Source organism: Pagrus pagrus, assembly GCF_965226575.1.
Source record: "Pagrus pagrus genome assembly, chromosome: 14".
NCBI classification, from domain to species: domain Eukaryota; kingdom Metazoa; phylum Chordata; class Actinopteri; order Spariformes; family Sparidae; genus Pagrus; species Pagrus pagrus.
In genome coordinates this window covers 10834503-10848382 of record NC_140198.1, presented here as the reverse complement: position 1 = coordinate 10848382, position 13880 = coordinate 10834503, and the positions used below count along the sequence as shown (strand labels likewise).

Genomic DNA, 13880 nt, shown 5'->3' with positions numbered 1-13880 from the left:
AATGTAACTGCAACAGCCTGAAATCATTTTCAACACTTTGCCCTAATGATGGAATGTAACAAAGTACATTTACTCAAGTACTGTGCTTAAGCACAATATTGAGGTACTTGTACTTTACTTGAGTGTTTTCATTTTGTGCAACTTTACTACTACTTCACTACATTTAAATGATTAACTTTAGTTACTAGTTCCTTTACTGATTACATGCTGCATCAGAGCAAAGGTAGCACATTTTTAAATGAATTCATTTGAAGTATTACTAGTTACTTTCCTGACTACATGTTGCATCAGAGCCAGAGTTGCAGAGTTGTAAACATTTTTTAAGTGCAACTAAGTTTTGGGAAGAATTTACTTGTACTTTTGATACTTTGAAGACTTTTACTCAAGTACTATTTGTAGGATTGACTTTCACTTTGACCAAAGTAATATTTGGATCTTTACCTTTACTCAAGTATGACTTTTGTGTACTTTGTACAGCACTGCTCTTGTGTTTCCATTCTTTTTCGTCCGTGTCTGTAAAATACTGGCACAAAGGTTAAAAATAAAAGTAAAACATCAAATTTGGATCAATCAAATCAAATTCTCATCCGGTGCCAGTCCTGAAAACAAATACATTTTAAGCAAACTGCCCTCTCCCCTGAGTAGAAAGAGCCATGATATTATATTTTTATGTAGGGATTATTATGCCTCTATCAGAAGTTACCATTGGTGGTTTCAGTAATTTCCTCTGGAGTTAATTTCCTCTGGAGTTGCTACATTAGTGCCCCTGGCTTTCTTAATGGACATAAAGACTTCATTGCCACTTACAAATGAAATGCCACTGACACTCTGCCCTGGGAAGCTATAAAGCACCGTGGAATGAAATTACGGCGGTATGACCGTCTGCTCGATCAAGCTGTGGACCACTGCTGCGTGAGTGACAATGTGCGGTTCTAATGAGGCGCAGAGGAATAAGGAACGATCCACAACACGATCAAACTGTGAAGTTTCATCACAAAGTTTAAGCGCTAATAGTCCCGAATATTGACCGACTATTTCATCAGTCACACTATCTTCAGACTGAAGGAGATGAATGGAGGGGCAGGTGGAGTTAAGTGAGGAGCTGAGCTCTGGAGTGAACAAGTGAGAAGACACACACCGGTGGAGCAGAGACCGGCCCAAAGCACCCACACGAAAAAAAAAACACTTGTGTGGATGTCTAGTTTGTGTCTTTGTTGGACTGTCGTGATGGTTTCGACCATGTTGACTGCGACATGGTGACACAGTGATGGAAGCAGTCTTCAGGTATACTACTTAAACTGGCAATATACGACTTTTGTGCTTCTACATATTCTGAAGTAAATACTGGTGCTGTAGAAAGATGATGCAGGCTGAATATTATAGGGAACCAAGTCCTTGGTTCCCTATAATATTCAGCCTGCACACCAGGATGAAAGTTTCCCGGAGAAATGAAGGGAGCATTACGGCACAAAGGAAAAGCATCGGCCATTATGCAACCAAAACAGGAAGAGGTATTGTTTTCCCTGGTCGCTATCCTCAGGTAACAGTGGAACAACTGGAATAACTGTGGAAAGTCTACACTGCAAAAGAAAACGAACCCCGCTGATGGAGGAGGCAAAGAAGGTGAAGGTGAACGGACGGCCGTTCACTCGACTCGAAATTCTGAGACAGGAAAGGGTATGAAAAACTGTAATCTGCAAAGTAAATATTAACTAAAGCTGTCAGACAAGACAGAATCAATAGTAAAATTAAAGTACAAGTTCCTCGGATTTGCATTCAAGAGCAGTAACTGTGAAAATGTATTTCTCACAGAAATTAGCTACAGGAACCCAGAATTTCTCCAACCGGATGTACAGTAGCTCCTCTTTGGCATCGGAGAATCTTCAACAAATGGCAGCAGCAGCCATTAAACTGCGCTGTGTCACGCGCTCCCATGGCGGAGTATGGTTTGGTATGATTAGGCGGCGCCATTACCGACGTGATAGGCATTCTGCGCATCCTTTACAATGTGTATCCAGCCAATCTGGACTTGCGTATAGCGGGCCTATTAAAGCGTTGATGCATTGCAGCAGCCAGCCGGTGGGTTGAGCGAGCGAAGAGGCTCTCCAGCTGCAGTTCCTGTCATTATGGCGGGCGCTCCACACCTCGTCGCACCGCAGAGCACTTATTCCAACACAACAGGGGAAGAGCATCAGCATTATATCAACTGTGCCTACCACCGCAGAGAGAATAGAGTGTCAAGAGTCACAGAGGAGGAGAAAATGGGCTGATAGACGGCGAGGAGAGGAGGGAGTCGCAGAGGGCTTAGGGGAGCTTGTTGTTGATGCTCCGGTGTTCACTCTCTCTTTTCTTTCTCCCTCTCTCTCCACTACAGCTCTGTAGTTCCCCACATCCTCCAGAGGCCGGGGATTATGGGAATCTACGCTACGTAGCTACACTAAGCTTCCAGGGGAGAAGGTCAAGGGGAGGCTAGACAAACAAGAAAGTCTATCTTCTTTCCATACGACCCTCTTGCCCTTTATTCATCATTTCGTCCATACTGTCCTCATCTTACTTTCAAGGAACTCTACCTGCACCTCCCACCGCGAGCTCTTTACAAAGAAATCAATCAGTAACCAGCAATGTAAATGCAAACAAGTATATTGTTTTAGGTTTCGAGTTTCCTTGTTTCATTTGACGTATAACTGCTTCAACATAGCGTGTGCTGGAGCTTATTTTCTCTCGTCTTGAAAAGGTGAGTAAACTCTATTTCAAAACTGAAAATTGAGTTCATTTTCTGTTTACCCTCAACAACATGCAGGGTTTAACTTTCCATCACTCACTCCTTCAAATGCTCTCACCCGCAGACTAAATCTTATTCCCCCCTGCGCCTTTCTGCTCTCCGTTGCTGCTTTAAATTAGGTGAACTTTTATGACGAACAGAATTTTAACAGTAACATTATGAGATTTTGCAGCTGAGGTGTGGAGCGGTTTTCTCATTGTTTCGTCGAGGAAGGGAAAGGGTCGTCTTTGCTTTTACTTCTGAACAACTCTCTGTATGTTTGACTCGGTCGAAAGTTCTCTTCGTTGCCTACAGCTTGTACGAAATGCAGCAGCTCCGATTCCTGTTGGGGGAGAAAAGGCAAGCTTACACCGGTTTTATTTCACTGTAACAGTTTCTCTATAAAAGGCAGCAACAAGAAGCAAAACTGTATGCACTGTGTATATACATTTGTAAATACAGAATACCCGGATATGCTAGAACTTTGCATTTCTTTATGTTACAACTTTTTACATTTCTTTTGCTTTCTTTGGTTTTCTGTTTCATGTCGTGACTTTGCTGCGTTTAGGATCTGGTTAAGTTTACGCACAAAAAACACTGATTTTGACTTTGATTTAATGAAAAGAGGCGTTTTCAGATACCTTCATGCATGACTCGTGTCACTCTTGTAATTTTGCATTGTTTGTGACTGTGCTCGAGAAGAAAATCACTAACTTAGGGTGGGGGTGTTACATGCTCCCCCCATTTCTGTTTTCTCTCCTCCTCTTCTCTACTCTCTCCTCTCTCAGGTGCTCCTGATCAAGAAATTAGGCCCTGTCCCATATTTTATGGAGGCTGGAGGAGAAGGAGTTCTCTTCTGGAGAGTTTTCTGTGTCATATGCTTTGGTTGGTGCTTTTTTCTTCCTTTGAGGATGGAGGTGTGCAGCTGGCCCAGACTTCATTCATCATTTTGTTCATTTTGGCCAGGCCTCTAGACTCCCATACTTTTGGTTGTTTTTGGTATTATTTGTAAATAAATAAAAAATGTCTTTTAGCAAACTTGTACTCGGGTGTGTTAAGGAATGACTGTGGCGTCCTCTTTATATGTTGCTGGTCACAAGGGAGAGCCAACCATGTGTTTTGTTGTGGGTATAACAGTTAGGAAAAATACATATTCAGTGGTATCAAGCTGACAAATTTTGAAACGCCTCGGTCCCTCGTCAAGACTATCCAGTAGTTTCACACAGTCTTGAACTGCGGTCACTGGCTTGGCAGCGTTCCAGGACATGAAAGACATGTCATAAACATGTAATGTGAACATGTTGCATGTGTGGTAGAAATGTCAGTATGGTATGTAGGCCCATGAACGTCAGTGCTTTGCAAAAACATCAACTGCCAACATTTTCTCCTGGCGCATCGTGTGCTGAGCTGAGCTCAAAATTAGACACAAAGTCTAAATATATGTCATCTTCTCAAACTGTCATTTTTATAAACCCTCCCGACGATGTACATATAAAAATGAATTATCGATTGTGTCGCTTTTTATGGTCGCGGCCTTGCTTTTATACTCTTAACCTTGTTTTTATTGCGTTTGCTGTTGATTTTACGTGGCTTTGTTTTTTCGTTCTCTTTTACGAAGTGCTTAGAAAGAACAGCTAGAAGTACAAATAGAAGTATCAAATGAAATCAATTTTATTTATAATGCCCAAAATCACAGTCACATTGCCGGGAGGGAAAAAAGATGGAAGAAACCTCAGGAAGCGCCACAGAGGAGGGATGCCTCTCCCAGTATGGACAGACATGCAATAGATGTCGCATGTACAGAATACAACAACAAAATCACAATTTTCAAATTGCACTGACAGAATATCTGTAGTATATGTAGTAATATTAATGGTGTAGCAGTACTTGTAGCCATCGAGTGGTTGTAGTAGTACTAAATATAGCAGTACTTTGTTTTCCAGAAGCAAAGCAATGACAGGAACAGTCCTAGTAATAAAAAAAAGTAGTGGCAGTAAAAAGCAGTCGCATCACCAGTAGCAGTGTTTTTCTCTCCTTCATACATCAAACCTTGTTCTCCACCTGCTTCCTCTCTCCTTCCTTTATGTCTCAGTCTGAATAATGCAGAGTTGAGGTGTGTGGTGGTGGACTCCCCTGTGGAGCTGAGGCCAGGGTAGCAGCTGTCCCTATCAAGACTCTCCTCAGAGCTGTCACGGCCTGTCTGCTCCTCGGCTAATCACTTCCTACAGCCCTGCAGCATGGGACCGCCGCTGCTAATGTCGTCAGCGTTTGGGCCGGGAGACGCGCGCAGGATGAGCTTGATGTAGTTTCATATGGTGATGAGGATGTATATGTGTGCGAGGGGTTGTTGGAGACCAGGTGTGTTTAGCCAGCGGCTCAACGGGTGTGCAAATGCCTCAGGTAGCGCAACATGGGTCACGCATTAGCGCACACGCACACACAAACATCACAACCATTACCATAACCCTTTTCTTCCCACCTGCCAAAACACATTTGCTGCACAGGGAGTTACTCATCTGTGTGCAACAAGCTAATGGCACAGTGTGTCACACATCAGCACACATGGTCATAGGAAAATGGGCATTTGTAATGACAAGCACTTCACTCTGGCATGTTCAGCTGAGGTTAAAATAAAGCCTGGGGACATAAATCCTGAGCCAAAAAATATGATTTTCTCATCCTCTGAGGAGATGTTAGAAATGTTTCCTTTCTCGCCACACGGATGTCGCGTTGCTCGATGGTTCTGCTGCGGTCGGCTCTGTCGGGCCCCGCGGTGAATACCACAGAATCAACTGTCAACAGTGATGATTAATTATCAGTCGCTCCAGCCATGCAACAAATTGGTAAATACATTTGCCTTCTAGGGTTGCAGAGGCCACCCAGAATTTGAATTTAGCCAAAAACAGAGAAGAGATTGATAGGTACAATCAGAGGAGTGTAGAATCCAGGGCGATAGATAACAAGCAAAACGAGGACTGAAAGAGATAAAGGAGGATCAGACTTCTGGAGAGAAAAAACATGGAGCTTATAAATGATAGTTCGCAAAGTTATGTGAGTCAAACTGGAAGTGAAAGTGAACTATGTGCCCTTAAGCAAAGTCATTTAACCAAAACACAAATGGTTCCACATGGAGAAACAGACCTTTCTCTGGCAGCTCTCAGTATCCAAGCTGTCTTGTTGCAGCCGACCACCAACCCACTGTCCTCCATAGATTTTAGATGTGTTAGGTATGTGTTTGCTATCAATAGGAATTTGAGGAAGTAAGTATTTGAACACCACTCCAATGGCAAAAGCTGTTTTTGAATCCCTTTTATGATTCTCTGAGGTCAAATAGAATAAGCTTCAATAACTGCCTTGGAGTGTGTACAGATGGAGCCACAATGGTGACAGGTAGCCATATCTCCTGTGGAGGCCCTGGACTGGAATATTTCCTTAGAACCAGTTTTCTTTTCCACAGAGATGAGAGCCACCGTAGAGTCAAATCATTGAGTCACTGTCCACATCTCCAATTTCCCTTAATTTCTAGGAACAACTATGGTGGACTACATTGACTCCTTACAAGTGTTGCTCCTGGCTTTGCATGCCTACATTGGCATCTTAACATTGGCATCGGACCACTGTTGCTACCATTTGGTGTCCATAGTGAAAATCCTTTGTTTATTCTCCCATGGATAAGCCACAACATGCTACTGTACATTGGCTCTGGTTTTTAAAAATGGCGGTCATAAGCGGTTTTAGTCGGTCCTTTCTTTGGCTGTCGAAATGCAAAGAACTGGTTCCAGAGTTGGCACTGGCTGTGAATCAGTAGCTGAACTGCTGTCATTTGTACAGCAGCAGCAGCATCTCAATCCCCCGAAAGACCTGCTGGGGAAACACTGAAGAACCATACTGGGCCTAAAAAGCCTGAAAAAAAAAGCTGAAGAACCACTATTTTTGTGAGTATGCGCTAATAACGAGATAGTTTATCTGCAAAAAGATTGTTGTGGGCAGTAGGCAGATTTATTATGTGACATTATGAAGATAATCAGGTCAGTTTGTCCCAAATTTAAGTTTCTGTGTAAATGTGACATCCCTGTTCTCTGTAAAGTTTAGCCTTAGCTGGCTAACTGTCCTGCAGGTGACTTTAGCAAAGCAACCAATGTTGCTGTCAACAGCAGATGATAGCAGCATTAACAATTAATGCTAATGGATTCAAATGTGTCATATAGGCAGATACACTATGTGTGATGATGAGTATGTGGACGATAAGGCCTGGCTTGTAGTCGACGTCCCAATTGGTCTAAAAGAGGATCAATGAGGTCAAGGTCAGGACTTCGCACAGGCAAGTGTTCGCGCCAAGCTGGGAAAACCTCTTCCCAAAAAAGACCCATCCCCGAGGAGCAGTGAACAGCCAGTTTGGTGTCCAATAAACTCCACACAGATAAGTCCTGCCTTGGTCGACATGGACCTCTTGTTGTGCAAAAGCTGTAAGTACACAAAAGAATGTGGACACACTTATGGAAATATACTGCATTTGGTTTGTCAAAAGGTTGACAACATTCAAACACAATGCGAGAGTCGCAATCAGTCGCTACTGACCTTAGGACCTCCAATATGGCCGACAGAGGGCCAGCGAAGATGAAAGACAGACTCACTGGCATGCGTATAATAAGGAGAGGCAACTGAAGATGAAGGCAAATAAACAATCATGGAGATGGACGGGCAGACAGACATAGATATGAATAAGAAGCGAGACAGGAGGCGTGACGGTGCAGCGAGGCATGTAAAGGCAACTGGTGCCGCCACGCTGCTCCTTGCCCCTGTGGCGCGCAGAGCAAAAATGAGGCAGGGAAGAGGCAGGCAGGAGCCGAGACGAGAGAGGAGAGCCGGGTGTGATTGACTAGAGCAAAACGAGAAGACATGAAAGGAGAAGAGGGAGAGGAAAGACGAGGAAGGCGAGGAAGAGGGAGGATGGGGGGGTGGGGGGTGATGAGCGTGCCAAAAATGTGACAGGCAGATAAACAAGAGGCTGTCAGCGACTACATTTAATCCACTGGGTGACTGCAGCATTTAACAAACTCCCTGCGTGAAGCTGCGAGCCTCTGCTTACCTGTGTGTGTGTGTGTGTGCTTGAGTGTGTGATTATGCCTGGTTACCATGAGTGTGTGTTTACACGCGCGGCTGCGTGTAGGCTTTCTGTGTAACCCTGTGTGTGTTGACATATAGGCCGAACGCATCTGCCACCATTCGTGCCCTCGCCCGTGCGTTGGCGCCCTCTAACAAGCCGAACATTTGTCAACAAAGCCAGGAAGCAGTTGTTGTTTGTCAGTAAGCAAGAAGAGACCTGCAGAGGCAGCCCACAGACAGACTGCCAGATATTGCATAAACAAGGTGTATGTGTGTGTGTGCAGTGTGTGTGTGTGTGTGTGTGTCAGCAGCCCCCACCACCACTTGATTTGGCTTGTTAGCGCTACTTCTGGGGGTTACCGGAGCCAAGAGCCATCCAGTCATTGTAGCTGCTTCATGCGGGCCATTAATGCAGAGCTCATTTAGCCTGGAACCAGCCCAGCGAATCGCTCTCATGTGGGTTTTTTTCTCTTTTGTTTATTTGCTTGTTTTCGCTCCTGTTCGCTCTGTGACCATGTGATCATTTGACTTATGTGATTTATGGGGCTGGCAGTGGGTTTCCCCGAGGTGGTGGTGGATGCACAGCTCAGTGGTTTCTAACCGGCAGCCCTGGCCACCGTCCCAGCCACTGCATGGAAATCTTGGAACAAGATGAATAAAATATTATAGATAGAATTGATATTTTTTGGGAATGTTATAAAATACAACTTCAGCCTTTTGTGCTCCACACCACAAACAAAAAAATGTAGTCTTTTAAGGATGTTTTGCATAACGGCCCGTAACTGTTTTTACTCGCCAAACATCTGGACGATTGGGCTCCGAAATGAGACGCCAAAGCCAGCATTAGAAAGAACTGGGTTAGATGCTCTCTCTCTCGTACAGCAATTGTTTCCTATGAATATGAAACAGCGTCCGCCGCTTTATTACAATTGCATACAAAGTACCGAAATTGTCTGCTCTGTGATCACAAATTACTTGGAAATGAGGATGGTTTGATAAGAGGGTTTGGGACTGCAAGGGATGTTCAAATATCAATGAAAGCCTCACACCCACCCGGTGCTGAACACTTGACAAAAACTGGTCCCAGAGAGATAAGTCACAACTCTTTACTGGATTATAATCTTTTCAAAGGGCCAATAAACCATAACTTCCTCTGTGCCTGTGAGAGCAGAAACTTTTACTGTGTTATTACTGAATATCAATATCGCTGCCTTGACACATTGATTTCAGTATTGTTGGCAGCTACTCCAGTTTCATTTGCAGTCAGCCCCATTATGTATTGCTGTACTGTATCGCGCTCATGTAGCAAGACTGGAGTTAAACCTTTGGGGTATTAACATAACACATTTTCACATATGTGTTAAAATGGTGTCACTATAGTAACTATAGTATATTTATGAGCAAAATAGGGTCAACTTGCAAATATCCACAAAGCTGTGTCGTGCTAGCTGTTAAAAAATACATTTAATAAGGCTTTGGTGGCCAAAAGAACATATTTAAAGTGGCTCAATGTCACAATTTGTTGCAATTTACATGTATTAATCTCTTTTTATTGCCCATATGTGAGCAGATTGTAACGTAACGTGAAGAAAGAAACGCTCCCTGTCTGTCTCGGTTGTCCATCCAAGCCTGTGGATGATTTGTTTAAAGCAGCGATGTGTAGAAAATGGCATTTTGTGCAATTTGGCGACCCCTACAGTTTCTGAGTGCAACACCGCTGTTGTTGTAAGTTGTTTAGTGCTGCTGGACTGCGGATTTCCTCGTGAAGGACTTGGCAGTCCAAAGAACGTGACTTTATGCACGTTCTGGAGTTCATCTCTTCGCTTCCCTAACAGAGAGCAACAGTAGCTAACATTAGTTTAGAAATGGAGTCCGCTAACATGAACTAGCACCCGGCTTCGCGCACAACAGTGCCCCTTTAAAGCTCCACAGAGCCCTTTTCAAGGAAAGAAAAACAAAGGGATGCAACTATCTTGGCGAGCAAAACTAGGTGTGGTCAGTTGCATTAAATGTGCACAGTTTATTCTGCTTTTTGTGATTCAAAATCCAGAATAATATGTCTGGCTCTTACTCATTGTCATTGCAGAATGTGTTCAGACTCTATAAACCTGTGTGTAAGTCTGAGTTACAACAATCAACTTCCCAAAATGGCCCTTTAAAGTTTATTCTTCCCTCTCGTAAATGGCCGCTGCTACTAATTCTTCAGAGGTCATTCCAGTTAAATCTTTGTCTTACAGCATCCGAGTGGAAGAAGCGGTTACTGAGGACGCACTTACACTCCGGCGTCTCTTTTATGGCAGCTACCAAAGAGTTTGTGATAAATTACACACCGTCAGACCAGCGAGTACGATGATTATCTTGTTGCCTCATAAAATCTCACTAAAAAAGCTAGTATAAAAGCCACGACGATCTCCTCCTCGCCACCGCTCTCACGCCAGATTCGTACCAGCCGGTGAGCAGCGAAATGGAGAAATGGGTGGAAAAAAGAGCAATAAGGAAGCCAGGAGGAAATACAAGAAGTTGAAAGGAATCGGATAGATGAAAGTCAAAAAAAGGGAGGTGGAGTAGAAAATTGCACCGAGATGGGAAATGGCCAGCGTTGACAAATCATTGCACTGACAACTGCTCAGATGGGAGTGAAATTATATTAAAAAATCTGGTTAAATCTTGTGAAATACAAACCGAGTGCTGCAACATGCTGTAATAGTCCTGTTCACGCTGGGGTTAACACATGAACTCGCCTGTCAGATGTGTGCTTGCTGTGAAGGTTTCATCTCTGCCAGGGCAGCTTAACCCCAATTACCAGGAGTGATCTCTAATTGGTTTTGTTCCACAGGGCTCAGACAAAACTTCACACACCGATGGAGCTCGTAAGCTCGACTCTGTGTTTTTGCATTTTTAACCAAGGTGATGAGGGCCAACCACAGGTCATGGACAGGTGTATTTGACGCCTTTTTTTTTACTCTTTCCAAGTAGAAAACAGCGACACAATCTCAGGGAACTAGGTCACAGGTGGAAGGCAGCTGTGATCATCACAATATACACCCACATCATTCAGGAGAGGGGTGGTCCTCTTGCTGGAAAGGCCCATCCCCGGTAACCAGATGGGCGTTTGAAGCAAGTGCGCCTTCTAGTGGAGACTCCAACTTCGTGTAGGTAATGTAAAGAAAGAGACGGGGAGAAAAAAGAAAGGTGTCACTTACGGTAGAAGACATATTCTGTGTAGCTGGACCAGATCTTGTCCTCTGTGTGCTGGTTGACAAACGAGGCTGTCACCGACGAGTTGCAGGCGACCATCTGGAAGCCGCACTCGGACAGCATGTCGAAAGCCCTCTCCAGGTGCTTGAACTTGAGGTAAAACCGGGACGTGTACCGATCCGGGGTCCTGTCCGGGTCCCGGCTCTCGTTCAGGGTCTCCCCGAAAACTTCTTTGGCGAGGGCCACCCTCCCGCAGATCAGTATCCGAGGTACCCTCCTGAACTTGGCGTCGGTCTGACTCTCCCGGCCCATGGTGCACGACCCCCGGTACCCCACCGTGATGAAGCCGCTCTTCCTGTCCGCGGGGACGAGGGAGGGCGGCGGGCACTGCCGGTGGTCGCTCCCCTGGGAGCCGTCCTCATGGTCGCTGTGGAAGTAGTCGTCCGGGCTCTGCTTGAGATCATCGGGGGTCAGGAGCTTCACCAAGTCGGGCAGCTGGAAGTACTCCGCCTCTTTCCTGAGCCTCCCTTTCTCGGGGAAGTGGTCCGGGAGGACGACCTGCTTGTCTCGGAGGTAGTCCAACACGTACCGGAATAAAAAGCCATCTCTGTCGATGAAGTACCTGCCCTTGGGGTCTCTCGCCAGGTCATTGAACGCGTCTTTTTTGGAGGAGAATAACCTGCCCAGTAAGGAACTCGGGGTGCTCACCAAAGTTGAGTGACGCGTGTAATAAACCTGCCCGCCGACGTTTAGTTCAACCACATCTGGGAAACTGTTCTGAACTGATGCCTGCTCTTTGGGGTTAGTCCTACAGTTCCCACTCAGCGCCATCGTTTCCGTCATGAAACAGCTACACACGGGCTACACACACCTGGTCTCAGAGAGGGAAAGGGAAATAAAGAAAAGGAAAGGGGCGATGGATCAGCGGTAAAAGTTGCTAAGCTGAGTCCTGGGTTATTCTGTGCGGACGCGGGGCCTCCAACTTCATCTCAGAGCTGTCTGACTGAGCATTTTCCATCCACCCATGGCTGTTACCACCCCGCAGTCTTTAAGCAGGAAGATGGCAGTCCCTCTGTGAATGATCAATCTGAGGAAGAGACTGAGGAGGAATCAGCGCATCAGTGGGAGGAAGAGGACGCCGGTGACACACAGGGATGAAAAAGAAACTTGTCTTTTTTTTTCTTTTCTTTTTTTTGCCTTTCTTTGAATACGATCCAACAGATAGAAATCCAGAAAATTACGCAGCAGAAACCAAAAAAATAAAAAACAAAAAAAGTCCAATAACTTCTTTGAAGGTTTCGTCCGAACAGACGAAAGGAGCTGATGTCACTTTTGCTTCCTCCTCAACTTCCCCCCCTCGAGCAGCAGCAGATTTTCCGGGCGGTGCTGGCTCGGCGGGAGGCGCAGGCTCGGTGCGTTTCAGGGGCGAGAAACTTGAGCAGGGATCGCTCACGCAACAAAAACCAAAAAAAAAACCTCGGGAGTCCTGTGATGGTTCTGTCTGGAGCCTGTCACTACAGATGTGTCGCTCCGGACTGAGGACTTCCAGAGGTGTGAGTAGAAATAATAATGATAATAATAATAAAAATAAATCACAGTTTGGATTTTTTCTCGCTTGTTTTCTTTTTCTTTCCCAGAGCCGCGGAGAGGACCGACCCGCTCACTGCTGGCTGCTTTTACCGGGAGCTGTCCGCGGTGCTGAAGCGAGCATCTCACCCCCCCCTTCCTCTCCTCCTCCTCACCCTCCCTTCCAGAGCTGGGTGGTGTCTTCATGGCTACTCCCCCCCCTGTCTTGCGCGCACACACGCACTCACACACACACACAGGCGTAGTTTATGGGCCAATTCCAGGCTGCTCGGTGAAGAACAGGAAAAAAAAGAAAAGTTTGAAGAAATATTCAACATAAATCAGTCAAGACGAATCAAATTAACGTAAATCAACATGCAAAAGCTGCCAAGGGTTAAACAGCTCCCTGTCCCTGTTTTAAAAGATTAAGTTTGAAGCGTTTACAGCAGTTTTAGTCCGTAGTCGCTGCATCCGTCTTTGTGCCATCATTATAATAATATTAACGCTGCAGGTTGACCCCCGGCTCGCATCAATTTGCATGACATTTATTTTGAATTCATACATAAATAAACAAATACAGGACTTGTTGTGGTATGCACGGTACAACATTCTGTTCTGATCCCAGTTTTATACATTTTTTTTCACTGCAGGATGTTTGCTGAATTCAATTTTGGACCCTTTTACGAGTCAAAGTCTTTGAACAGAATTGCTGCCTTCAAGACCCAGATAAATGGCTCTAACGTTGAGTGAGTGGTTACATGATGTGAGGGGTTTTTTTTTTTGTTTTTTTTGTAAGATGAGCAACAGCGCCTCCTTCTGTTTGTATTGCCACATGCCCAGACAGAGAAGTGATGGGAGATAGTGCAGGATGGCTGTTTTCTTTACCTTTTTTTTTACTTTCTAGTTGTGTATCCAGGTGTGGTGTTTTCATCTCTGATGTCAGATGGAACAAGAGCAAATTAAATAATATGAATATTCTTATTTTTTCCAGGGAAATTTGATCAGGATTGATTTTATTTCCTGGCTGCGTCGTGCTTCACATCCACACACAAAAAAATAAAGAAGCACTCACTGAGGTGATGAGTCAAAAAGTGACCAGATGATCTTGACTTGTCAAGTACAGGACGTGCGAAGAAATTCACTCCGTGATCATTAACAAAAAAAACAAGACAAACAGAACAGTGTAATCTGCAGTCTTAAACACACACAGCTGCAGGGCCAAATCAGGGCTTGCATTACATATGCACTG

At 44.8% G+C, this 13880-nt stretch overlaps 1 protein-coding gene across 1 annotated transcript in view; it reads right to left on the bottom strand.

Moving 5' to 3' along the window:
- kctd16b (potassium channel tetramerization domain containing 16b) overlaps positions 1-13141 on the bottom strand; it is an 86103-nt gene extending 72962 nt beyond the window's left edge. Inside the window, exon 1 of the mRNA XM_084374042.1 lies at positions 11071-13141. Within this exon, the coding sequence (XP_084230168.1) occupies positions 11071-11908 (838 nt within the window). The 5' untranslated portion in view covers positions 11909-13141. The remainder of the gene's footprint in view (positions 1-11070) is intronic.
- Positions 13142-13880: the final 739 nt, after the last annotated feature.